Source organism: Diplotaxodon limnothrissa, linkage group LG1, assembly GCF_057381915.1.
Source record: "Diplotaxodon limnothrissa isolate DT_005_m linkage group LG1, D_limnothrissa_male_GT1.1, whole genome shotgun sequence".
Classification (NCBI taxonomy): domain Eukaryota; kingdom Metazoa; phylum Chordata; class Actinopteri; order Cichliformes; family Cichlidae; genus Diplotaxodon; species Diplotaxodon limnothrissa.
Genome location: NC_140596.1, coordinates 23,319,868 through 23,346,863, shown reverse-complemented (window position 1 = coordinate 23,346,863; position 26,996 = coordinate 23,319,868). Strand labels below are relative to the sequence as shown.

The window sequence follows — 26,996 nt, the reverse complement described above, 5'->3', positions numbered from 1 at the left end:
TTAGCTCAGCATCAGGCAAAGCCCAAAAAGAAGCAGGCGGTTTACCCAACCAGCACTGTTATGTTTTCTTTTCTCTCATGTCGTTCTCATCAGTGTATCCCCCCCCCCATCAATGCATCTCTCTTTGCCACGCACTTGATGGCAATGTGTTGCCCAGGATTGTGATTAATGGCCACAATTCAGCCTGATAAATTCCCCTGAGTGGGTGCCAGTTGGCTTACGCAGAGAAGAAACTCATTACTGCTGTCAGCTGAGCTGACGGCATAGAGACGGGTGTGAGCAATTGTACATGTGCTCGTGTGCGTGTCCGTGCAAGGGAGGGAGAGAAACTAATTTCTGTGCATGTTACTGAGTCTCTTCACCTTTTTTCATATAGAAGCCATCATGCGTGAATAAGTGTGTCCACGTGTTTTAAGCTGAGGGTAAAAGTGACAGCGTGTCCCAGGGCTGGTGTCTAAGTAACATGGATCATTTCTGAGAAATGAACGAGCCTAACTCACCGCACACAACCACCACAGCTTCAGGTCTTTAATGGACAATCTCGTGCACACCACTGCTTCATCAAACAACCATTCTACTTTATAATATCTTAGATATACTTGGCATATATATGTATTCTTATTTTTATAATCTGCCATTCATAAAAACAGTCTCTAATCGCTACTAAGATGCACAAAACAGGTGATTTAAATATTACGTCTTTGTGTCCTCTGTTAAAGTAATTTCTTGTTAAATAATGGACAAAAAATCTTTTTAAAAACTATAATTACCTCTCTATTCTTATTGATGAGGATGTGATGGTGAGAGAGTGAAGCAAGAATGAAGATAAAAAAGGAAGAAAGATGTCTAAAATGAGAGTAAGTCTGCACAGTACGGATAAGCAAATGCATGTGTCTTTTCCCTGTGAGATAGCTATCTACATTCACTGACACCACAAAGGGGGGAAAATGAAGACTTGAGGACGTACAGACAGACCGCATGGATGAAAATTAACTGCATGTGTGGCTTTGCTGTATAGTTCAGGACACTGAGTCATGATTGGAAACAATATAAAGTTATTCTATTTGTTTGGTGCCTGCAAAATATACATAGTGTCAGTATATTGCTCTAGATTCTTTTTCTAGTTTTCTGTCAAACATTTTTTTAAATCAAATTATTTGCTTTAAACACCAAATACATGAATATTTGAAAGTGACAATGGCAGGTATGGACTTGCAGAGATTTAAAAGATGCAAAGATATCAGCTTGTTGGACAGCTAACTAAGAGTACATGGTTGGAGTTGGTTCACTGAGGGGTTTCACTCTGTCTAGCATCACTATGATATCGTTCATTGTTGGAATACTCTGATGTGCTACATAAAGCAAATATATTTTAATGTCAATGAGAAGAAAATGCTGAAATCAGCTTCTTTTAAGTATATTTACATGTTATTTCCATATAACATAATTATGATGTTATCTAAATTCTCCATTAATGCAGACAGTCACGAGAGACCTTGTTCACAGATCTGTTTAACAATTAAAATTTTGTATTTTTGAGAAGTTACATTGAAATCCTGGAAACCCATCCATTATCGTCTCTGGGCACCGCTTCTCGTGTAACCAGTCGATATCAGGGCAAAGAGTTACAGTTCTGTGAGTCAGCCATTATTTATGAATGCAGATAGAGTAAGAAAAAAAAAGCCAATAAAAGATGAATTATTTCAGTAGATGTATCTTTTTTTTTGCTGTCTACAGTGGCTGTTTACCTGCTTTCAGGCAAAGCCCGCTCATACACTGAATGGAAAGCAGCCACATAAATCTTGTTTATAGTAAATTATAATTCAGTCTTGGGAAATTTATGGGTCTTAATGCTGAATCTAGAAAAGCATTAGTGCTTATATTTGCTGTTGACGCCGTTATTGTTTTGTATAGCTTCAAGAAGCGATCGATCCTAACAAGAATCCATATTTTGCTGATTTAGCTTTAGCTTGTGCAAAGAAAAATCCTTTAAGGTTTTTTCTGATCCACAATGTTGGGGGAAACAAAAAGTGGATGTATTGGAAACCCCGCAAGCAGGATTAAAACTCTAAATCTGTCACAGTGACTGATTTGTTTCGGGTAACTTTTCGCGGGTTTGCATGTTTGGAAGCTGTGATGTGATAAATTCCCAGTGGTAACTGCACAACTGGGGGCCCAGGCCAACTGGACCTCCCTTTTGGGACTTCTGTTGTGTTGTAAGGGATGGAGTGATGCAGAGGTGAGATTTACACAGCCGTTTTAGCCATTTGGGGAGCAAGCATTTAAGGGTGCTATGAGATGCAGTGGAGCGCACGGACCGGTCCCGCCCTGCGTCTTTCAGATTTCCCATGGGAGTGCCAGATGTGGGGTCATCCATCTACTCAGGGTTCAGACCAAGCGCCTCCCTTCAAAGTCATTTTCAGATGTGTAGTTAATGCTGCGTGCTGCACTCTCAGAAAGCAGCACATACACACACGTTCATATGTATCTAAAAAAATTCTAATTTTACATTTGTGTTCTTTTCATCAGCATTCTGTTATCAAGACACAGCAGCACAAATTTAAAAAAAACCTTTTCGTGGGAGATTCATCGTGGCCTCTTCAGCGTGGCTTACCAACCCAACAGTTGTCCTCTAATGAGGGGGAAGTAATGAGTGTTAGACTGAGGAGAATTGTGATGCCAAATGTTCACCCAGGTTGTTATTCAGAGCCTCTGCTGTTCGAGGTCCTCGCTCATTTCTGGCTTCACAAAACAAGAGGCGTAGACCATCCAAAGAGGAATTTAGTGGCATTTCCATTTGAATATAAATCTCATTTAACCCCAGATAACTCTAAACGTTGGAAAATATTTCAACAAACGGCAAGTCAAGGATTAAGAATTGTAGGGTTTTACTTTTGTGCAGAGAGCATACGGCGAATGAGCTGAATGGAGGACAGCACATAATTCATGCAGCTATGTGGCTGATAGGAGAGGCGACTCATTTGAATTCTGAAGCACAAGTATTGGTGATAATTAGATATGTGACTTCTGGGGAAGAAGACAATTGCATGGAGAAGACATATGGTGCTTCCCAGCAATAATCAGGTGTGAAAAAGATTGTAGACTCTTTTCTCTTTTTTACTGTCAGCAATAAATGTGCGGCGAGTAGGAGGTTTAACAAAAAAAAGAAAAAATCAACTGGAAAACATGAAAATCATCACGATGCTTACGGCATGAGTGGAACTGCGAGTGAAATGTATTCCTCTACGACTAAATGAATTTGAGGACGCTTACGAAAAAGCGCCCATTGTTCCCTGAAACGCTCCAGAGAAAGGAATTTCATTATGTTTAAGGATTTACTTTCAGCTGCCTCGCAAGTTAAGGAAAAAGTCAGACATTAACAGCCCAAAACCTGACCCGCTTTCAACTGTCTGCTCATTTTTCTTTTATTATCTTCTCCGAAAAACTGAATATGCTTTTCTGCGAATTATCTATAGGACTGTACTGTAAAGGTACAAAACATCTAGTTTCCTCCCATGCATCCTGTATCAACATAAGTAAGCTGAATAATGATTTTACCTTGGACCAGACTGCTGGTACTTTTATTTAGTTTTTTTTTGAGCCATATGAATTAATGTGTTTGAGGCCATCACACATAATAACATGGTAATGTGTCCGAGGGATAAACAAAGAAGTGGGTCAAGTTAAGCAAGAAGAGATCACATTCTTTAAGAGAGGCTCTACTAATGGGAGAAATGTTCATTCACTGACCCGTTTGTGTCCTCATGTCCTCTTTAACTATTCATTTATTTGATCTTTTTCTTAATCTAAATTTAGATTGTGGACAAGAGGCACAAACTCAAGTCAAGACGAATGTTATTCATATCAGAGACAGCACAGGGGCTCACTGGTTAGTGATTTTGGTTCCCTGTGTTCGGGTTTCTGGTCCTTTCTGTATGGTATTTATGTGATGTCTGATGTTTTCACATTTTCTCTGAGCATTTGTTTTCACGCACGACCACAAAAAGCATTCTCGCCTATTTATGGCCCCAGAAACTTTCGCGAATGAGATTCTAAATATGAAGAGTTTCATTTCCTGGTTAAATGAACATTACACAAAAATACCCTGGGGGGGGTCCCCATCCTTGGATTCTTGATTCAGATATGCAAAAAAATAACATTTAACAGGGAAAGACTGATAAAAACAAAACTCAGAAAGAGCAACAGACAGTGGCAATATAGTGGAAAATATGAGCAGCATATCAAGGAGGACGCCAAGCTGCTTCCAAACTGAACAATTATGCAAACATGACTTGAGTCACAGCACCTCCTCTACACTTTGAAGACCTGGAAAGCGAGCACAGATAATGTTTCTCTTCATGTGTGATGTGTGAAGTGGAGCTCTCCTTCACCATGTACTCTAGTGGCATCACTGCTGTGTTCATTCCTACTTAAAGCAAGACAGGGTGGCTTGGTGCCATGCTTTAATCCTATAACTCAGTTCTCCTCTTCTATACTCAGCAGGAGGACAGAATACAAAAGTGCACAAAATGTAAGCACGCAAATAAAGACGGCCAGCAGGGCCAAACCTTATTAATGCTTTGGCTAACGGCTAAAACTGCGTTTTAGTCACACGACAGGCAGAAATGTGCGTTTGCATTCTTTTTGGCAGCTTTGTAAAGCCGTGTGTATCTGTGGTCCTCTTTGATAAATCTCAATCACTGTGAAGCTGCATGCATGTGCACAAGACTGATTTCCATCCCAATCTGTAGTCACGAATGGATGTAGACAGTCCCTTAATTAATCATTTGCATACAAACATGTTGTTTGTCCCACAAGTTATTAGACTCGCCCATGAAAACAGCAGCAAAGAAGAAACACAATTTCATGGAATGTGATTTTTTAAATGATCATTGGAAAATTGGAGAAAAAGAAAGGTGGTTTTCCGGGATGATAAAAAAACATTGAACAAAAACCACCAAAGACTAAAAAAAGGGACTGAGGTTATTAACTGTGTAAGCTCAGAGCAAAGGACTCTGGCAGATGTACAAAAGAAATGGTCACAGTAGGAAGAGAGGCAAGCAAGGTCATCAGACCAGTGAATGATTAGTATGCACAGCTGCAGCTATTTACACCCCTAACAATTAGCATTAAAAATGTATTACTAATAACATTATAACCAATAAAGAAATTGGCCACTTTGTTTCTGTTTTTACTTCATTCTTTGTCTAATTCACCACGTCAGGCTTAATCTCTAAAAAGGTTTAGATGGTGTGAATCATGCATTAAATGCACACAATCTAATTACACATTCTTTCTTTATGAATGCCATTTCACGTGTGGGAAAAAGCATACGCATGGTTTTTGTGCATACTCATCATTTATTCATCCAGGCCCTTGGGCTCTGTGTCTGAGACGATAAACAGTGCACACTGGATGAACCCCCGCGAGACCCTGCGTCACTGTTATTGATATACTTTCCTCTCCTGCGAGTGTGCGAGGGTCCTCTAGTGTCCGGATGATGCAAATTTTATCACCGGGGGTGGGGGGGTGTTTGCCCTAAAAATAAGCTGCAAAGGCACCAACTGCGCACGCATCCTTCAAGTGGAATTATAATTATTAGAGTACAAACAACAAAACGTCCACGCTATCCACAGCTGCCCACGTGCATGTCCAACAGAGTATAATCCAGGCATTGGGCGACACTGAGCCTGGACATGTGCTCATGCGATAAAAGAACAAGCTTAGGCCCATGCACCTGCATGTTAAAGAGAGACAGCTGTTTTCTAGAATAAACAACATAAGTCTTTGGAAAGCCGGCTGCGATGGTCATGAGAAGATGTTTGAAGTTTTTTTAATGAGTGTGGAGTTTTACGCTTAGTTTGGCCTTAAATGTTACAAAAGGCCCGCTTTTTTTTTGTTCTCTTGCATCAAATCCCTTCTTAATTGCTCGCGAGTCTCTGAATACACAAAATTCTTATTTGGCAGTTGTTATTTTCCTCAATCAGTAAAAAGGAAACAGTATCAACAAGGTTGACAGCTACAGGGAGAAGGAGTTGCAGTTAATTTCAAATCAGTTCTACTTTTCTTGTTATGGGCTTGTCTGTTATTTTAGCCTCCTTTCTCTGTTGTCCTCACTCAGCCCTCTCACTCTCCTCTTTTCTCTCCTGCTTGTCTCTAATCTTACCCAAGCTGGGAATTATTTGAATAATCCCCTAATTTACAGCATCTGCTGTGCTTTAATAGGGCTCTCTTTAATTAGGGTCTACTTGCAGTAGTGAGCATGGAGATTTGGGGCTAAGGTCTAGAGTGGGAGTGCAAGGGGGGTGTTGTGGGTGGAGCAGAGGCAGGAGAAATGTGGACGAAACGTGGAAAAAAATGGACAGTATTTAGTTTTGGGAAACACCTTTTTTGATACAAAAATACTAACTGGCATTTTTTACAGACTCGGCTAAAGAAATGGGACTAATTGGAATTTTTGTCCCAGGCTAATTGTAACAAAGTGACAAAAGATTTAATTTAAAATTAGTTCTTCACTAAGTTTTCGGTCACGTGTAGACAAAGATGGGTTCATCCTTTCAGTTAGTTCCCTTGTTTATACCTGAAGGATTCATAGGTCACTAGTAAGTGGCTTAACAAAGTAACAAAACATTCTTCTGAAAGGTTTTGTTACTTTGTTACATTTGGTGCTTCTGAAAAAGCAGCCAGTGTCAAGGAACTGTTACATGAGTTGACTTGAAAAAAAAAAAGACAAGAAAGTCTGACTTCTTGGAAGCAATATTTTGCATTGTACTGTAATTCATTAATTGACTAATTTTTTTAAGGTCTTCATCTCCAGGTAATACAGTACAGTGCTGTGAGAAATTACTGTATCTTTCAATTCATTGTCACCAGACTGGCTTTAATTCCCTCAAACTTTAGCTGTCTAACTGTGAAAATGATTTTATTCATCACTTTTTCTGGTCATCATATTTTGTCATCGTTCTTGTCATGATTTATATTGTCTCATTCTCCTGAGGGATAACTCTTGTAGGACTGCTGCTCTCTCTACCTCCGACAGGGACCCCTAATAGCAGCCATCAATCTTAATATGTTTAACACTATTGATCAGCACAACAAACTGCACACAATCACACCACCGGAAAGCCAAACAAGCCTGCAACACAATCAGAGAAGACCATTATAATCTTATTAAAACTGTTGTGTAATGTGAGAGGGGCAGAGTTCACATGTTTAGCTGTTAGAAAAGCAAAGAAAAGGTTGGTAATTCCCTCTAAGAAAAATTACACTCAAAATTGAAGTGGACACAATGCTTAGTTTGTATAAATTTTAGCTAATCTCTGTGTTTTTTCAATGCCATCTGTGCACAAAGGCCTCATACCTTGGTGTTTGATTCAATTACAAGACTATGACTCATTCTCCGTCTATATGGAGCAGAGTCACACTGCGCACTGTGTTAGCGGTGTGGTCCTGGAAATGTAGTGTCAGTCTGTTGAGTGGTTTACCAACTGCTGTGTTTCAAGCTGAGATTTGAAGGGATTTAATTTTGTTTTCATTTTAGTCGTCCGCTGATATTTATTAACCATAAAAATCCGATTTGTAGGTGATATCACAAAAAAATTAAAAAGGTAAACAGGGCCTTTTTCTTCTCAAAATGGAGAGTGAAGCTGACAGAAAAAAAATAAGAGGATCGTACACATGCAAATTGCCTTATAAATCTTATTACCCATATAGTATATTAGTTGGAGTACTTGTCATATAAATGATCAATCAGTTTGGATTCTCAGCTTCACATTCATGTGAACATCTGGTACTTCTGGGCTCAGGTGGCAGGTGTTGCACCTCAGCTCATGCTTTTGCTCCTGCAGGTTCTGATGTTCATGTGTCGGCTTGAAGCATTAATGGAGGGAAATAAGTGTGTGTGTGTGTGTGTGTGTGTGTGTGTGTGTGTGTGTGTGTGTGTGTCAGAGGCAGATAGACAAGACCAGGTGTAGCCCTACGTATCGTAGGTGATAAGCATCACACACCACAAACCAAAGCCTGATAGCGGGACTGGTGAGAAAGAGGTGGGGGGGCTAGTGGGGCAGGGAGCTAATAAAATATCACATCTGCATTAAAATGCCAAGTCCAGGGTCCCAGCACACGGCCTGCTTTTTCAGGGATACCTATTTAAAGGCCGTGGAAGCACGGACTCTGCACGCCGTTATAGCGGCGTACATGTACACCATCTCCATTATTTATGGGTCTCATCTCTGGTTTACTGAGTTGGGGGTGGGGTGGGCACTGCAGTCATCACTGCCGCTTCGAACAACATGTGCTTAATGATGTCACAGACTTGAGAGGACCCGAGGGGGTGGGGAGAGAGGTGCGATGAAGAGCTGGGAACGGTTAAAATGTGGAGTGGGGCAGGAGGGTGGCCGCAGGCAAATGGAAGGAAGGGCAATGACATTACAACATAGGGGTTCACCGGAGAAGCTTTTTCACGACAGCTGCTGTTTTGAACAGTACTGCAGGATATCTGCCCCTCTGCTAGCATCATTAGCGCTGTCATATCACTGAACACCCACATGTGACCACAGGTGCTTGGAAATCATGAAAATTTCTCATCTGGCTGCCTGATTTAGTTGTTGCAGTTGGAGATGCCAAAAAATAAGGCAGTTTTGGGCAGTTTTTAGTAATGGTGTTAATTATTATCTGTGGAGTATTTGTGTGAGTGTTTCACAGAGCGATAAAGAAATGGATCATTACTTGGGGCTATTAGCCAAAACTTCACCAGTAGGGTCATTTCAGTAATCACCGTTTAATCTACGTTTCTTCATTAGATAGATACAAGCTGCTCACATGACAGAGCTAAAAATCTGCTATCGAAACGTTGAAGCCATTGTACTTGGTTTGCTCATTTAGCATCATCATCATCGGCCCTCAAGTCTGATAGTCAGCGATGGTATATTTTCACTTGCTTTCATATTTCATCCTTTGTGCGTCTTTGTGGGAAAGCGGGGGTGACATTTTTTCCTTTCAAAGAGATTTTCATGTTAATTTCGGCCCGATTCCGATTTATTGTTATGCGACTTCATGGTAAATTGTGCAACACGCAGCAGGACAGTGCCAGTCACTTTTGACAAGATCTGATTTACAGCTTAGCTCCTTGTTTCACATTTCCTCTCTGTGACCTTCCCTCATATTACTCCCTCAATCATTCTTTTGTGGTTGTCACCGAGAAACTGTCAAACATATGTTCGAGGAGTGATCTCCTCACTGTGCGCCTGTGTATGGATTTCCATTTAGTATGCACCCCAACCATTCTTTCCCCTATTGCAGTAATTAGACCTGCTCCATTTAAGCCGGCGGCGTCACGCTGGTAGTGGACAGTCTTTAATCATGTGAGAGTGTCTGTCAACACTTAGCAGAGCAGGAGATAGACAAACAATGGCAGAACAGGTCTTGTTGGAGGTGTGTGTTTGGATGAGTAAAATGAATTGTTGTTGTCTACTGCTTTTATTGTGCTTTGAGCACAAGGAGGTGGTTTGATAGGGTTGTGTGTTTGGATGTCTTCGTATGCGTTTGCTATAGCTTTGCTAAATCACGTTGAGCTGCTTCTGCAGCATACACCATAAAAGTCAACTAAAGTGCAGATTATAAATGGCTGTTTTTCTTTAGAGTTAATCAAATTCTCTGCCGCATGCATTCATTTGTGGGTGTGACCCCGCTGTGATTTTTGAAATTGTGTCTGATTTTGCGAGGGTTCAATAATAGGAGGACTGTGGGCCTCTTAGAGAGACTATGTTTTATGCATGAGGGCAAAGGGTGGGGCCCGTTAGGGGGTTGTGTCAGTGGACACACACAACAGCCAGATCAGCAGACACCCTGACTACTTGGCAGAGATGCACAAGAAAGACTTCTATAGACACTGGTCCTCCTTTGTCCTGCAGCATTCAAGTGCCTCAGTGTTCCCAGTACACACGGACAGTGCACACAGCTGTGTGCGTGCATGCCTGTATCTTAATTTGAGACTTTATTCCAGGACAGCGCTCGTCTTGCATCATATCGGTCACCTTGACCTTCTTGTTTTCCGCACATTGTTTTTCTGAAGGATTTCTAGCCATTTCACCTAAGCGTCCTTCATCAGCAGTGGCAGCACCTTCAGGGCTTTAATTCAGTGCCTTCTGCCAGTCTTTCTGCCCCAGGCTCAGTATGACAGCAGGCCAGGGCAGAACGTATTGTTGATTGCTTTTGTCTAGAAATGAAGTGCAAGCCCATAAAAGTGTTTCTATGGGGCAACTTGAAATATACAATAATAACTTCTGACAACTTTACAGTGGGTTTTCATCATTTTATAAACTGAAGTGTTCCCAAGCTTGCAGTTTACTGTGTCAGAAGGAAGAATTGAAAAAAAAGAGCTGAAATGGACCATAATGGTGATTTGGTGATAAAATACTTCCGATGCTCTCGGTGACTTTAAAGCCACGTATGCTTCAGAGTGATGTTACATTTATTAGGTAGGGCATTGTGAGGGCCGTGTGGCCCTTTGAGACTGACGAACAAACTGAATTACCCCAGTAAAAATGGACCGCTGCTTTTGTGAGGCCTTATCATTTCTTAAGAGAAATGATTTCACATGGTATCTTCAGAGAAATATGCTACAGCTTCATAAGTCATGGCTTATGAAGAGCGAACTACTGGAAAAAAAGTAGATTACCATGGTTTAATTTTCATTAGAGCGCCATGCATCTATTCCAAGATCTAAGGTCAAGTCGTGTTTGAGAATGCCACGCTTCTCATTAAGCTCTGAAATGTAATAATCACAGTGTTGCAGCCGCTGGTATAAAGTAGTGCTTCTCTAAATGAAGTATCCACTCTCTCTCTGTGCTCTCATCCTTCAGCATCAGTGGTTAAGGTTTGTTTTCTTCATTTCTATATGCTTATTTTAAACTATACATATTTCTTTTCTGGTTCTGCACAACAGGAAAACCTTGACAACATTCAAAGTGCACACAGTCCGTAGTTCAGTACAACAAAGTTAATGCTACACCAGCCCAAGAAGTCAGAGAAAGAACTACCAGACAGCAACCAAGCATAAATACGCTTATTATGTATTGCTGCCTGCAAAATAAAGGTCCTGCAAGTAATAATTTAATGCAGGCTACATGTTGGAAGGGGGGTGGGGGGGTGGGGGGGGGGGTCTTATGAAATAATAAGGGGTCTGTTCCCGTTGTTATGCTAAAAGTTTTCGGAGAAACCCCTCTTCCTCCAAGTTAATTATGGTTGACATTTAAATGCACTTCTGTTGAAGAAGGTGGGAGAATTGTGGAAGAAGAGGGCCTCTCTCTAATTGAGTTTGTTGCTGGCTCCACCTTCGATGCCGCCTTTGTTCTGCAGGGAGTGGATATGTGAACTGCAGCTGAATGAGGCTCTCTGTGGGGATATTGATACTAGCTTGGCTATATGGTGCTGGCCTTATCTATGTTGTCTTTATTTGCGTTAGCATCCATTTTGGAAACATATGTTTCTTACCTGCATACAAAATGTTTCATCAGCTGCATATGAAGGACAGGCACAGTGGCAGCAGAAAAATGTATCACATCCTCTCAAGCAGGTTGCATGCTCTCACAGAAATAGCTATGCTTTTACTTCTTGAATGTGTTTCATTGTGTTGTTATTTGTAGGATTGTTTTCTTTTACAAAAGCTTCCTTTTACACATTTGTAGTGATGTCAGAAACGTTCTGCTTGTCTCTGAATTGGCTTATGTGAAATAGTAAGGTTAGCAGGTAGGTTAAAGCTCTCAACAATGAAGTGCATTTAGTGAATCAGTGCCATTTTGTGCAAAAACCCAAGTATCTCTGTCAACAGTTGAAGTGTGGATTTTCCATGAAATTGTAGTACTTGCTCTTTATTTGTGAAAAAGCAACACACTAAAAATAAATATAAATACTAAAATAAATTTCCCTTGCAGAAAATGTGCCAGTTGCTCCAAGCATGTTGCAGCACTCCTTTGGTAGATATTCTGTCTCTTTATGTAGTCCAAGATTGGTTCTCTGATGTTGGGATCTGTGGGGGCCACGCCATCTGTTGCAGCGCTGCTTATTTTTTCTGTAAGCAACTGAGCTTATTGCTCTGTAGCTGTTTTGTGAAGCTATGACCTAATATTTCAACTGCTCCTCTTTCTATCTCACAGCCATGGCAGATTTCCACGTCCAACCCGAGCCGGTGCACGCTGAGGAGTCCGGCGTGGCCAGATTCCAGTGCCAGATTCACGGCCTGCCAGAGCCGGTCATCAGCTGGGAAAAAGACAGCCGTCCAGTGGACACCAGTAATGAGAGGTTAGATCAAAATACCACTTGGGCTTCTTGTTTTAAGAAACTGCAGCACTTTGGTTAAAGATGCCAAGTCTCGTGATTTTTTTCTGTCTTTTAGGTACACTCTCCTGCCCACAGGCGTTCTCCAGATCACAGGAGTGCGTGAGGAGGACAGTGGAAGGTTCTGCTGTGTGGCTCATAACAGTGCAGGAGTGAAACACAGTGCTGAGGCACTCCTAACAGTTTCCGGTTGGTATCTATAGTTGAGCACGCATCTGAGTAAACCTCTGGTTTTTTGTTTGTGTGTTGTCATTTGAGGAAAGCCTACATGTCCTCACTGTAAATTGACTTTGGTTTAAATGAGCTTTCTTTATTCGGATCTTTAGTTTTCTGTATCACTGATCAAATACAGTCACTTAATACGCCTCTGCTTATCTGTATAGCACATTTCCTAGACTTTTCCAAACCTATTGTCCTGCTGCCAGATCTAAGAGATACAGCATATTGAGCTAATGCACTTGGAGAAATCCAATTAAAAGAAGCTATCCATCATGCTCATTCCAATCTTGAATTCTCGTCTCCCTTTTCCCTTCAGGCTCTCAGTCATCTGTTTACAAAGAACCTGTCATCGTGGTCGGTCCAGAAAACCTAACCCTCACTGTTCACCAAACGGCTATCTTGGAGTGTGTTGCCACTGGATACCCTCGGCCCATTGTGTCATGGAGCAGACTAGGTGAGAAAAAAGTCCTGATCAGATCAGACCTGGTGTTCTTGTTTGTGTGTTTGAGAGATTAGGTGGCATTTGTGTGTTCTGTCTTCCACTGTGAAGTATACAGAGCCAGACTGATATATCAGTCGATACTGGTTATTCACTGATATCGATATGGAATTCACTGGCATCAGCATTTATGGCAGCTGATAAATCGAAACTTAAAAAGTTTAACAGCATGTGCAAACAAGCTGATGCTTGCATAGTTTTTCATACTATATCAGATATTCATGTCAGATTTTTAAATCACCAAATATCGGTATCAGTATCGGTCAGTAAAATTCCTATATTGGTCATACTCTACTAGAATATATTTGTTACAGCACAGATCTATTGTGTACACATGAGGCAGTGGGATTGAAGGTTAAGTCTTAGGGCTAAACATGATGTTCGACTCTGTTGCTTCGTGTCCTCACGATGCTAAAACCTCCTTGGAAGCAGCGGAGAGCCTCTGAGTAATTGCTGCACAGACAGCTCTCTTCATGCGGATTTTTCCTTTTCTTGACTACCACTCAGATTCTGTCGTGAACAATTTTTCAATTTCCTATCTGTTTACTTTACTTCTCATTCAATCTGATTTTCTGTTCCAAATGTAAATCACAGCCCCTCCCCAGCATCTGGGTGTAATCAGATTGCCAGTATTGCCTTACACAGTGTTACCAGAATGAAATGCTAACACGATGGGATTTGTATGTATTAGATTACAGCAGGGAGGCTAGGATAAGCCGCATAATGAATCTTATAGTTTCACATCAGTCACTCCTTAATGCCAGAGTTGGTTTGCTGCTATTCATTGAACAGCGGCACCACGGCCTCCTAGCTTGTGCTCTTTTTTTTTCTGACACTAAGTTAATTAGTCTCTGACAGGGAGAAAGTGATGGCAAAGCCAGAGAGAGAGAGGAATATAACAGGAAAATGCAAGAAAAGAACAAGACTGCTTCTGTTAGGACAACGTCCCAGTGCGATAATGAAAAAAATGTGGAAGAAGAAGAAGACGAACACGTGTCACACAAGTTGGAGACATTTATTAGATCTCAATGACTTGTCGTGATTAATTGCATTAATTACATGTATTGTCTTCATTAGGCATCGCCACATAATTGCACATTTACTAATTGAAGCTGCGGCATTTATCACACGAGCCGTGTGTGTGTTGGCTGGTTTGAAGATTCAAGCGAACTCAAAGGATTTTTTTTCATCACTTCTGATGAATTGAATGGTGAGCTTGAGATGTGATGAGGTTTGGTCTGTGTGTTTGCTGTGATGATTTCCTTTTGCAGTTTAGGGCTGGTGATCATATCTGATTTAAAAGCAAAACCTGGTGTGCAAAATCTCTGTGTTGTTACAGGGCTTGTCCCTTTCTCCTCCTGGGTTCCTTTTCTCTCTGTCATCATGTTTGGTGTCAGTGTAGTTGTCTTTTGGTCGTTTCCTGTTGTACTCCAGTAGCTGGGTGTCTCCTGCGTCATGATCTGGGTCACTTTCTGTTTGTTGTATTCACCTGCATTTATTAATTTCATCTTGTCACCCTTTTGTAGCAATTAAGAAACCAAAATAACAGTTGCAAGACAAAGGTGCTCATAATGCCTACACACTTGCACTAGCTACACAGTAATAACATGTTTTTGCCACATTGATAAGGCAGTGTATATAAAATTTAAAATATTAGAAGATTTCATGTACTCTTGATGAATTAAGACATTCATCAACTCGTTGTGTAGACACACTAGTGAGATATTCATGTCACATATGGCTGTAATGTAAAATACACACCATTATATAATCTAAGTATCTTTGATACAAGCACATTTGTATGTGCAGTAATGGGATATATTATCATGCACAATATACACACAAAATCATGAGTCTGGTAATCATTTTTGTCATCATATAATTTGATTAGGCCAACATATGCCACAGTGTATTGGTTTGGAGTATGCCATTATGTTTTCAAAGTACGCTTTTACAGTTTTTTAGTCTTTTTTTTCACTTAGATAAGTGGTGATCATACTGTTATCGTCAGCAACAGTTTTACCACCACAGAGGACTCTGAGATCTGTAGTCCCATAGACCATCATCTCTCATTTGTCTTGCAACCAGAAGTATGTGATAGAAGGCTGTTCTGATGGCAGTTTCAGTATTCCACAAAACTCTTGGTCATGTGGGTCACGACAGTAAACTTAAACGTTTGTGATGGGCATTCAACATCATATATCTTAGTCCTTAAAAATGAAACTAACAATATGTTTTCACAGTCTTTTGCTAATAAAACCTTAAAAAAATAATTTGTTGATAATCCTGATTAGCAAATTCATTTTTAGGCTTAGTGGCATTATTTTGAAATTCACTTGCTAATGTGCAAGTGAATTTCAGTCAAACTCATTATCCAAAGTAACCTTTCTGTTGAAAAGTGACTTGCTTTAAGTTTGAAGATAAGGGACGAACCCAAAAGTATTCACTGACTATTGACCACATAGTTAGCATTTCTGACTGGAGCTCCTTTGTCCGCTGTGGTACCTGTCTCCCTTCCCTCCATTCCTGGCCTTTCAGTGTATCATATCTGGAACGTACAGGCTTACAGGCTGCAGATGGAACTCACAGATGGGATTAAAATGCCCCTTTGGCCCCATAGCTAACATCATAGGCAGACTGAAGCCATTGTTGGAGTTGACACTGCAGATAAGGGAGCACAGGAAAGTGTGTGAGCTTATCATGTAATTACAGCAAAAGCAGAGAGGAGGCTGCTATGGATTGTGTAAGTAGATATAAGATTAGAAGTTACAGTTAGAATTTCTGGTCCCAGACTGGCAGCTGAAACATTTCCAGTGCCAAGAAGCAAACCAGCTTAAAAGAAAATGTACTCTGAGGATTTTTCAGACAAATTCCTGAAAAAGGTGAATGTCTCAACTGGAGCATAAAAGTTTTAATTAGCTGAACATCCGTTAGGGAGAAGCAGAAAAGCAGCATTGATTTACTGTAAAGCACCCAAAAGCCAGATGATTCTCACTGGAAGCTATCACAAAGTCCCAATTAAGTTTTAAAAAATTGCAGCGTGTACATGACTCAAACACAAACTCGCTGACCTTTCTTGGTGTATGGTGTGCTGGCAGCTTTATCACATTGTAGTCCTGAGGAACACACGCTGTGAGCGCTGCATCCTTGGGGGGACAGTATTAGCGCTGCTTCTGTCAGCTCGTGGCCGTAAACTTGCATGATGTTAATTAGATGTCTTGCTAGTGATTTACACCCACTCTGATCTTTACTATAGTTCAGTTGACCCCCATCTAACATAAACACCCACTGTGCCCATATACCTGGTTCTTTTTATGCTGACCTCCATAGATTCTTACTCATCCTTCTCAACTGTTTTCTTTTTCTCTCTCCCTGATTAGATGGCCGTCCCATCGGGGTGGAGGGAATCCAGGTGCTCGGCACAGGAAACCTGATGATCTCAGATGTTGGTGTGGAGCACTCCGGGGTCTACGTATGTGCCGCTAACAAACCAGGGACCCGTGTGCGCAGGACTGCTCAAGGACGTCTGGTGGTCCAAGGTGAGCTCTGGATAAAAGCAATGACATTTTCTTTTCAGTTGGGTGAAACTAAAAGCACCTGCGAAACATCCTGGGGAACGTGACGAGGTACAGCTCAGCACTATGTGGGTGGATCAGGCAACATGATTACTGTACCATGACTGAAACCTCAGTTTTGCTGCATTGATAAACAAGTGCTTTGCTCCTGTGCCACCAGCGTGTTTTATGTAGGTGGTCTTTAGTTTAAAACCCTCATTCTGATCTAGTGGTTGGTGCAGATTTTTCAGGGAGAAGGTTTTGAATGATTTTCCCCCAAAGCAAAGCAAAGCAAAGCAAAGCAAAGCATACCAAAACATTTCAGGCTGATTTTTATTTTGCTACCTTCCAAGCAGTAATTATCAGCTATTTCTGGTATACCAAGCATACTTTTACACCTTTTTGTGCCACCAGCAAGATACAAGACCACTAAAATGTCTCTGCTTGTTGCTCAGAGCTAGAGTCTGTATGGTAGGCATTACAAACATTTCACAAAGAGTTCCGACTCTCAGCTTTTGCAATTTCAGTAATAGTTTCAGGTTTCAAATCCTCAACACTCTGTTAGGAAGAGATAAAAAAAATAAATAACTGCAGAGGTTTATTTGAATCATCATTTCTTTAATATTGGAGAACAAAAACACAGAGCAAAATAGATTTGCAGCATCACACCGAGAAGCAGACAGTCCTGCAACATCGGCTTTTGTGGTCTCTGAAATACACTTTAGGGACCAGGCGCAGTTTTTACCAACCCTGGGAAGTTATCATGTACAGTATATTGCATTTGTGGAGGCACATGTGATTAAATCTTTTATGGCAAATAGGTTTTTTTTAGATAGAATGAACAAAGATTGTTTTGTATTTGGAGGCACTGAGCACAGAGATACTTGATGATTAGAGATGGGACTCTGGAGAGTCAGGGGACGTGTACCGTGAAGCAGGATTTGGGGTTTAGCGAGGTTAAGAGGCTATGTTGGAGATTACAGATCAAGTTGTATCAAAGCATAGCCTACTAACTAATCAGTTCTGTGACACCATTCCTAGAAGATCCTATAGACCATGCGTTTTCAGAGGAGCTCTAGTTTGTTTGTTTTTTAGAAACTCTTTAAACCCCTTTTCATTTTTCCTGACAAGCATCGTTAAGAGATACAGATTCACAGCCTTTCTGCTTGCTTTGCTGCAAGCAGTTTCAGAGCAATTTCATTGTCTTGTAATGTAATGGACTTGCATTTATATAGTACTTCTCTCGTCTTGCTGACCACTGAAAGCACCTTAGACTACAAAGTGCTTGTACTTGTTGGTCTAAGATGTGCAAGTCAGCCTTCACAGCCATTATAATTTGCTAGTCCTGTGAAAAGTATGTACATCAACATCAGCACTGCCCACTTTTAAAGGACATTGCAAACCTGGCTTGATTTGCCCAGTCGAGTTTGCCCTGTTTATTCGATTCAGGTTGGTGAGGTTTAGTGAAGCCACGTTATAAAAATTGTTATACTACAGTCTGAGCTACAAAAATGAGATGCACACTGTGGGCACTTCTGGGAAATTCTATAAATATAACCATCAAATTTAAATTAGAGAATGACATATGGAGATATGATTTGCAGATTTTAGATGCCACACTAGAAGGATAAAAAAAAACAACCCAGCAACACGGATTCTTTCTTCTTTGTTTGTTGGTTTTCAAAACGCCTAGAAATTGATTTATTGTGTCTTTGTTTTGGCACTGGTATCCTCAGCTCAAAAGCCGCGCCTTCATGTCTGCAGCTTTTTAAAATTCTTCCGCGGTTCTTCACAGGCTCTGCAACAAGAGACAATGCCTCTGCAGTATTGTATCTGCGAGCCTTTTCTTCACTCAAATGACATGTATAATCATGTTTTTTTTTTTAATAACAGGCCATGTTTGATTTGCCAGTCTTACGTGTAGGTGTTCCTGTAGTTATAGTCATTAGTTTATTTGTACTAGCTGATTACACACTACTGTATGTACAGGTTATGTGAAAACAAGACAAATCAACTCTTAATACATCCTATAAGTCTTTTTAAAGAAAATATACTTTATGTAATGTGGGGAACTTTAATATTAGACAAAAACTTAAAGGTCAATAATCTGTTGCTCTGCCACAGCATGCAGAAGAAATATAGTCCTTTGAAGTTTCATTCTCTGTGTGCTTTCTAACATTTTGATTGAAATGTTGTTGTTCTTTTCATCTATTCTCCACAGAGCTGGAGCCAGTATCATGAAGGTGTTTGATGTTAGTGTTAAGAGACAGGTGCTTTTGACCAAAAGGATATGGCAGGTGTGGGCTGCCCTGTGCATTAATTGCCACCAAGCAGGAAACATCCAGTGTCTGCCTCACTCACATATTGATCAGACGGACCATACTTTGCTCCAGCCTATAGCAGCATCGATCGCAGACAATATTTCATTTCATCTGCTTGTCAAGTCTGCGACGAGCCCCTCACCTGCTAAGGATAAAAAGATGTGGACATTCATGATGTGCCGCTGTCTGTTTTTGGTTTCTGTTATTGATTTAAGGAAACAACAAATGCCTCATTAACTACACATAAACACATGTGTTAGAACTGCTCCGTTATGATGGAATAGTGTGCTTTAATTAGTAATTCTCATTATTCTATAGATAATAAGCTACTATAAGAGGGCTTCAGTGGCTGTCACTGATTAGGAACTTCAATAAGCACAAAGCTAAGAAGACAGTCACAGTTTAAAAAAGCACTTACACAGTAAACAAGCTGGATTTATGTTGGCTCCTTTGGGGTACAAAAAGAGAGAAGAGAGAAACAAAGAATGAAAGAGTAAAACTGTAGCGGCCAAAGAAGCGAAAAACAAGCGTAAGATGGATAGCTGGTGCTCACGGTCTTACCCCACACCCTTACAGGTGCAAATCAATGCCTTCCTGAGCTCCCTCTGACCTTCACCTTCAAGTCAGCCCTCAAAGCACACAGCAAGTGTGCACAAAACAGACAATGAAGCTGGGAAGGACTGAGATGAATGAAAGGACCATCTCACGCTGTCAGCCCCCCTCATTCAAGTGCCTAACGGCCCCTTAGCTTTTCCACTGGGAAGAATGAAAATGCTTACATTGAGAAAGTGTCAGACAACATTTTATTTATTAGTGTTGGAACAAGAAGGAGGGCAGAAGAGCGGGGAAAACAAAATAAACAGGAATTCAACTTGACAACCGAAAGTGTGACAGATCTTTTAAAGTTGACCTGTTTGACTTGTTCCTAGTATATATATTTTTAATTTTTTTGTCAAATAAAGGCACATAGAGTGGTGGATGCCCACGTTATATATGGCCAAACTTTCAAATAAGACCAGCGTATGTGTAAGACCCTATTTCGAGGGATTTTTTCCCACTCTTGGCTGTATGATGTCAGTAGAAGCAGGATGTGGTTAATATGTTTATCTCAAGCGTACAGCTCTGGCCAGCGCAGCGCCTGTTTAAAACCTTCTGTTTGCTAGAGGCAGTCAAACAGAAGACACGGTGAACTGAGGGTCATCAAGGGCCAGTATAGGATAAATAAGGATTATTCAAAAAAGTATATCATGTAAATGTACACTAATAGATGCCAAGAATTAAAAATATGCATAAAAATGAGCATATTAGGTCCATTTTACAGGAACTATGGCTCATGACCGCTTTAAAAAAAGACAGGAAAGTCTAGCTCCATTGGAAGCAAAATATTAAGACGTGACTAAAGACTTTTGCACAATACTGTATTTCTTCATTCATTCCTCTTAGTTTGGACTTTTAATATGTAGCCCTCAATACTCCATATATGTCATAAATGTGCTGTCCCTAAGAGAGCCAGCTAAAATTACTTAACCTATTTAAAACAAGTGCAGCCTTTTTTTATAAACAGTAATCTGTTGCACATTACTCATTACCTTTTTTAATACTTTTTTAAGCAATCTTATAATCCCATCAAATTATAGGTCCAAAAGTTTCTCTTTAAGAGTCACCTCTATGATTCAGTCACTTTGATCTCACGGTATTTGTGTTCAAGCTATTTCAGGTTTTCTCAGGTTGCTCATCCTCTCTTGATGATGATGAAGAAAATGACAGGGACAGAAAAAAAAGGTGGAACAGTGTGGTATTTTTTACTAAAGGCATCATGATACGCCTCCAGTAAAGGCATTATATAAACCCGCGTATATATAATACCATCAAATTTTCTCGGCTAATGTTGTCATAAATAAATTAGGCTGTCAGATCACTTACATCTGTTGGTACAATTATAAGCACAGAGGAGATAATTCAAAAGCACCAACGTAGAAAATTATAATCCAGCAGGTATAATTTTAATTACTCTTTAAATTAAAATAGAGCACCTGCCATTTTGAATAATGAATAATGGCTGGAAGCCTGAATCAAGTGATGAGAGCAGATATGATAAAAACTGAACTGCTGTTTTAAGGCAAATTACTCCCAAGTATTGCTCTGGTTGCACAAGTCTTATGGCTTTATCTCGCTTTCCTGCTTCCCCCTTTTCCTGCATCTGCATTGATCTGGTGTCTATCATAATCCTGCCAACTGACCCTGAATTATATCTCTACAGCAGTATTTATACCATTCATGCATACACTAGGCTTTCATATTTTCCCTTCCTCATTCTCACCCTTTGGCTTTTTCTTTTTCTGCACCTCTTAATTCTGCCAAAATTGTATTTCTATTTTTTTGGCACCGATCTATCCAGCAACATCTTTTGCTTGACGGATTGAGGTTACTCGATCTGATTCTCAGTCTGCCTTCTCTTACAGCTCCAGCAGAATTCGTTCAGCCTCCACAGTCCATCGCCCGCCCCGTCGGCACCACCGCTATCTTCACCTGTCAAGCGCGGGGTGAGCCTGAGCCGCAGCTCACCTGGCTGAAGAACGGGCAGATTCTGGAGCCCGGGGGGCACGTCAAACTCAGAAACAACAACAGGTAAACAAAAAAACAAAAAAATTTACTTTAATCATATTCAAATTTATTCATATATACATAAATGCTCACAGAGGCACAGAGCTCTGTAGTAAGACAGTTCGCTCAGTTTTTGCTCATTCTGTCAGAGGTTTTCTACAAAATGGTCCCTTTTGATACCATAAATTTGTTTAAACAGCTGTTTGTTTCCTCACCTAAAACTTTAGGCAGCCCAACAAAAATGTCAAGTGCATTTCCTCCCATAGAAATTGCCACTTGAACCGTGTACAACAACCTACAGAGGATCTTATTAACTTATTAACTCATATTAACTTATTTATAGCTTAAAAACCCCGCATATGCTTATGATATTATATTTACATGAAAAACAAAAATGACAACCCAAAAACTCTTCTTAAAAATGATCTGTAACGAATCTGTCACATGTTACAGCGATTTCATTAAGTCATCATCATCTGGGCTGTTACATAACGTGATAACTGCATTTATCACAGATCAGATTTCTTTCTTTCCAGCCATCACTTACAAAGCTGCACCCAGCTAACAGGACTAATATGGTTGTCAGTATTAATTGCTATTGCCTTGATCTGATCATTGGCATCATCAAATGCTCATTTTCACCACATTTGTGTTGCTTCTATAACGCAGCAGCTGCTGGAATACGTTCCTGCCAAGGCGTGAGCAGGAACGTCTTTATGTGTGCGCTGTAAAGGCTACATTATGTATATATGTATATATACACGTATATAGATACACACATATATATATATATATATATATATATATACACACATATATACACATATATGTGTGTATATACACATATATATACATATATGTGTATATATATATATATATATATACACACATATATACACATATATGTGTGTATATACACATATATATACATATATGTGTATATATATATGTATATATGTATATGTATATGTATATATATATATACACATATGTGTATATATACACATATATACACATATATGTATATATATACACATATACACATATATACACATATATGTATATATATACACATATATGTGTATATATATACATATATACACATATATGTATATATATACACATATATATACATATATGTGTATATATATATGTATATATGTATATGTATATGTATATATATATACACATATGTATATATATACACATATATACACATATATGTATATATATACACATATACACATATATACACATATATGTATATATATACATATATATACATATATACGTATACATATACATATATATATGTATATATATATATATATATATATATATATATATATATATATATATATATATATATATATATATATATATATATATATATATATGTGTGTGTGTGTGTGTGTGTGTGTGTGTATAGTATATTTGGCTGTTAACACTTCATGGCCAAGAGTTGGGGTTTTTTAAAAATCCATGCTTGATTTTATGATATTTCTGGAGAAACCCAAAGTTTCCAGCCTGTTTCTTAACACTGCTAGGCATAACTTCAACCTGCGATACTCCAATTATCCTTATATGCTGTTATTATTCATATTATACGAAATATGAAGTCAGTATGCAACAAAAAGAATCAATACTCACACTACATCGCAGTGAGTGATGCGAGCAGACACCTTCATCGCTCACACACACTGCTGCACTCCTACTTGCCTTCCACCAGTCTCTATTTGTCAGCGAGATGGACTGAGGGGCTAACAAAGAAGGAAAGAAGAGTGGGAAGATATAAATGAGAGGCCAGACTTAGATGTGGTGAAAAAGTGAGAAAAATGAATCTCACTTTGTGTTCAATAGAGAAGTGATGAGTTGGCAGGAAGAATAGATGAGACGAGAAAAAGAAAAAGGGTAGCCAGAGCATTACAGTATTTCTACTCTACACCATTACTGCATGACCTGCTGTTACATGAATCTTATGCAAACCATCTGATTGGTTAAGGAGGCAGGCCTCAGCTTGAGATCTCCCATTAGCTAATTACATCACAAACTCAGCTGGTTAAACAGGAATTGCAATCAGCTATTTAGAGAACCGAGCAGCTTGTTGTGCATCTTAAGACTCTGCACTGTCTGTCTGCAGTGTAATGTTAAACTCTTTCTGTTCAGGGAGTTTGTTTAATGAAAATCAAGAAATTCTCACATTTATAAAACAACTGAATCATGTTGAAATTTGTGCTTAGAAACTGAAAATTTTCTCTTTGACTGACAGATAACATATATAAACATATGCTGCAAGGCTCAAGCAGTAGTAAATCCAGAATCTATATTATATGTTCCTTGTATAATTTTCCCCTCACAGATGCTGTATATTTGTTCGGTAGTTATATTTTGCTAAAATAATTTGGTGAGTGTAGGAGGGGAAAGTCCTTTATGCTGAAAAAATTATGAATTAGTCAACCTTTTATAATTAAACAAAAAACCTCTGTAAATGACATAGCCTGTATTGAAAAGATGGGTGTAGTCGTCTGCAGAGTGAAGCCAGTGCCTCAAGTCTGCATTCTTTATAGTGGCCAGCAGGGGGCAACTTAAATAAGATGGTAAAGAAAATTGTGAGACACATGTTTGACTTCTCCCTTGATTTACATCCTCTGTAAAGTCTTTCCTGGTGAGTTTATGGTCTTGATCACTTGGTTTAACTCCTACCTAGTAAAACACATTCAGGTCATAAAATCCTTCATCCTGTTAAAAGGGAGTTTTTCTTTCCCACCATCACAAAGTCCTTGATCATTGGGGCTCGTCTGATTGTCAGGGTTTTCTCCCAAAATACTAGCGACAACAGTCGCCTCAAGGTGCTATACGGTAAAGGTAAAGCTTTACCTTAAAGCACCTTGAGGCGACTGTTGTTGCGAATTGGTGCTATATAAATAAACATGGACAGAACTGAATTGAAGGTTATGTCTACATTTAAGATTAATCATGCATTAATTGCCAAGATTTGATGATGTGGAAAAAAATTCTGAACACTTTTAGATTCATTAGTCAATCTCTGGATATTTAAAAGAACATTTTTTAGTCATAATTACATAAGATTACTCATCTACTGCACTCATTATATCTCATGTGTATACATTTGAGGGCAAAAGGGTAAAAACACATGTGACTTTCCCACTGAGGTATAAACATCTTGCAGATTTTAGCTGTATATTAAATTCACTCAGCTGGCAATTCACAGTGGGGTGAGTTTTACCGAGAGCCTGAAAGACCATGTAGTGCAGGGGTGTCAAACTCAAATACACAGTGGGCCAAATTTCAAAACTGGAACAAAGTCGCAGGCTAACATTAATATTTATTGAAAAAAAATATAAGATATAAGAATGAATCTTTTCTTATGGACTCAAACACGTTTTGCTGAAAAACTGAATATGGAACAAGCAAAGCTTAATACTAAACAATATATACATTAGCTGTATAATACCAGTAGGCCAGCTCTAATAGTAATTTGGTATGGCTTCGCGGGCCAAATGTAATTAGGCTGCGGGCCAACTTTGGCCCGCGGGCCAGAGTTTGACACCTATGATGTAGTGTGTTTTCTGGAGGTCCTAAAAAATATATATGGGATCAGGCAGAATTTACCTGCTGATCCAAGCTAAAACAAATGATATATAATGATATGCAAATTCATTCAACAGCTCCGGGTAGCACAATTATTCTGTTTTCACAGATACGTACATATATATAGATATATTCAGAGGCTATCAGATAGTGTAGGCTTGAGTACACAATGCAACATACCTAGGAGAGAGATTTTAATTAATGTGTGTGGTCGGTGTAACAGTATATACACACACTGCCGACTCTCATGATGCTGACCTTCAAGAGCAAAGAGGGAAGGAAGGGGAATCGATTGTGCATTTCATTCATACACACGCACACACATTAATCAAAAAGCAAGTCTGTATGTGCAAAATAGCCCCACGGTGCATGCCATCATTCATTTTGCACTCACACATAATCCAACATGACAATTCACAAGTGTGATGCCCTTTACTCCTCAGCCGCGCGAACGCTTTTCTCGCCAAATGCAGGAAACCGACGAGGCTGTGTCGGCAATATGCGGTGATGTCAGAAATAAGCTGATTGGCTGCTTCTGTAAACACGCGAGGCGTGTGTTCTTCCTGACACAACCCAACAAATGTGACACCACGGACACACACTGCCAGCATTATTATGAAGCCCCTTCATTATTAGTGTTTGCTGGCCAGCCTCCTGTGAAATATGCTATCCTGGTTATTTAAACCCTCTCAGAGTTGGATCATTATACATTGTTCTTACATCACCAAAGCTGCCGTGTGTGATCCCTCGACAAACACAAGCTGTGATCTCCGACAGTTTAATAATTGAGAGGTTGAAAGTCAGCCTGTTTAGTTTTACTGCAGTGGATGAAAATTAAATTCTCCCTTGTGGTAAAAAAAAGAGAAGAATGACAAAAATCATTAAATTTTAATCATTCAGATCGACTAACAATCCTTTTTTATCTGTTTAGAAAGTTATGTAGTAACTAAAAGAACATTTTCAATTGTGTGTGAGAGGCGTGGTGTATTTTCAAATTAATAGCCAACATCTGAAGGAACAGGGCACCACACAAACCTGGTCATTTTGTAGCAGAATCCTTTCAAAGGGTTTTTTTTTTCTTTTCTTTTTTTTTTAAACTTTCTTTCACCAAGACCTGCCTTTCTTGTTTGCAGGCCCCTCTCTGTGCCCCACATCCCCCTTTCCTGCCCACTTTACAGCGAGCTCTGGCCTGAGCATTGGCCTTGAACTCTAACCTCGCCTGTAATCAGTCATATCCCTGGGCCCTTCCCTCCTCTCAGGCCACAGACAGCTCATCACTCCTCCCCTCCACCCTTCCCCGCCTCTTCCTCCTGTTCTCTCTTTGTCCCCAGACTTTTTTCTTCTTCTTCTTCCTTTCACTCTCACTGAATCCAGAATGGCAAAGCTGGCTTTTGATGGGGTGCTGCTCGGAGACAACGGAGAGTAAACACAGCCTTAGCAGCTGAACAACAGACCCAAAGCCCCACTGTCAGCTATCCCCCCCGGCCCACAGCCTTATCTGTCAATCTGTGAAGTGACCTTGAACTGATGAGTAAATGATGGTGTCAACCTGTCAGGACGGGACAGCTCAGTTCAGGAGCTCCAATGAGACAAGCAAACAGTCCAAATTTAGGCCATACACCTCCCGTGTGTTTTCAACTCTGTCACTCGCTTTTCCCCTTCACATATGTTTGGATCGTTGGTGAGGTGTTGCTTATAAATACAGACCGATCTATTTGAAAAGAAACTGAGTCAGAAAGTATTTGAAGATGGCGAAGGTTTCAAAGGTTTCAATTTGAGTAAGCTTAGCATTTACTGCTGCCATTCATCAACAGTGCATCTATAAAACAAGTCATTTTTAATATTTCTCGA

At 39.7% G+C, this 26,996-nt stretch overlaps 1 protein-coding gene across 1 annotated transcript in view; it reads left to right on the top strand.

Moving 5' to 3' along the window:
* igdcc3 (immunoglobulin superfamily, DCC subclass, member 3) overlaps positions 1-26,996 on the top strand; it is a 65,160-nt gene that overhangs the window by 21,767 nt on the left and 16,397 nt on the right. The window contains exons 3-7 of the mRNA XM_085355379.1: positions 12,156-12,300; positions 12,395-12,525; positions 12,872-13,009; positions 16,435-16,593; positions 21,392-21,557. Of these exons, the coding sequence (XP_085211505.1) occupies positions 12,156-12,300; positions 12,395-12,525; positions 12,872-13,009; positions 16,435-16,593; positions 21,392-21,557 (739 nt within the window). The remainder of the gene's footprint in view (positions 1-12,155; positions 12,301-12,394; positions 12,526-12,871; positions 13,010-16,434; positions 16,594-21,391; positions 21,558-26,996) is intronic.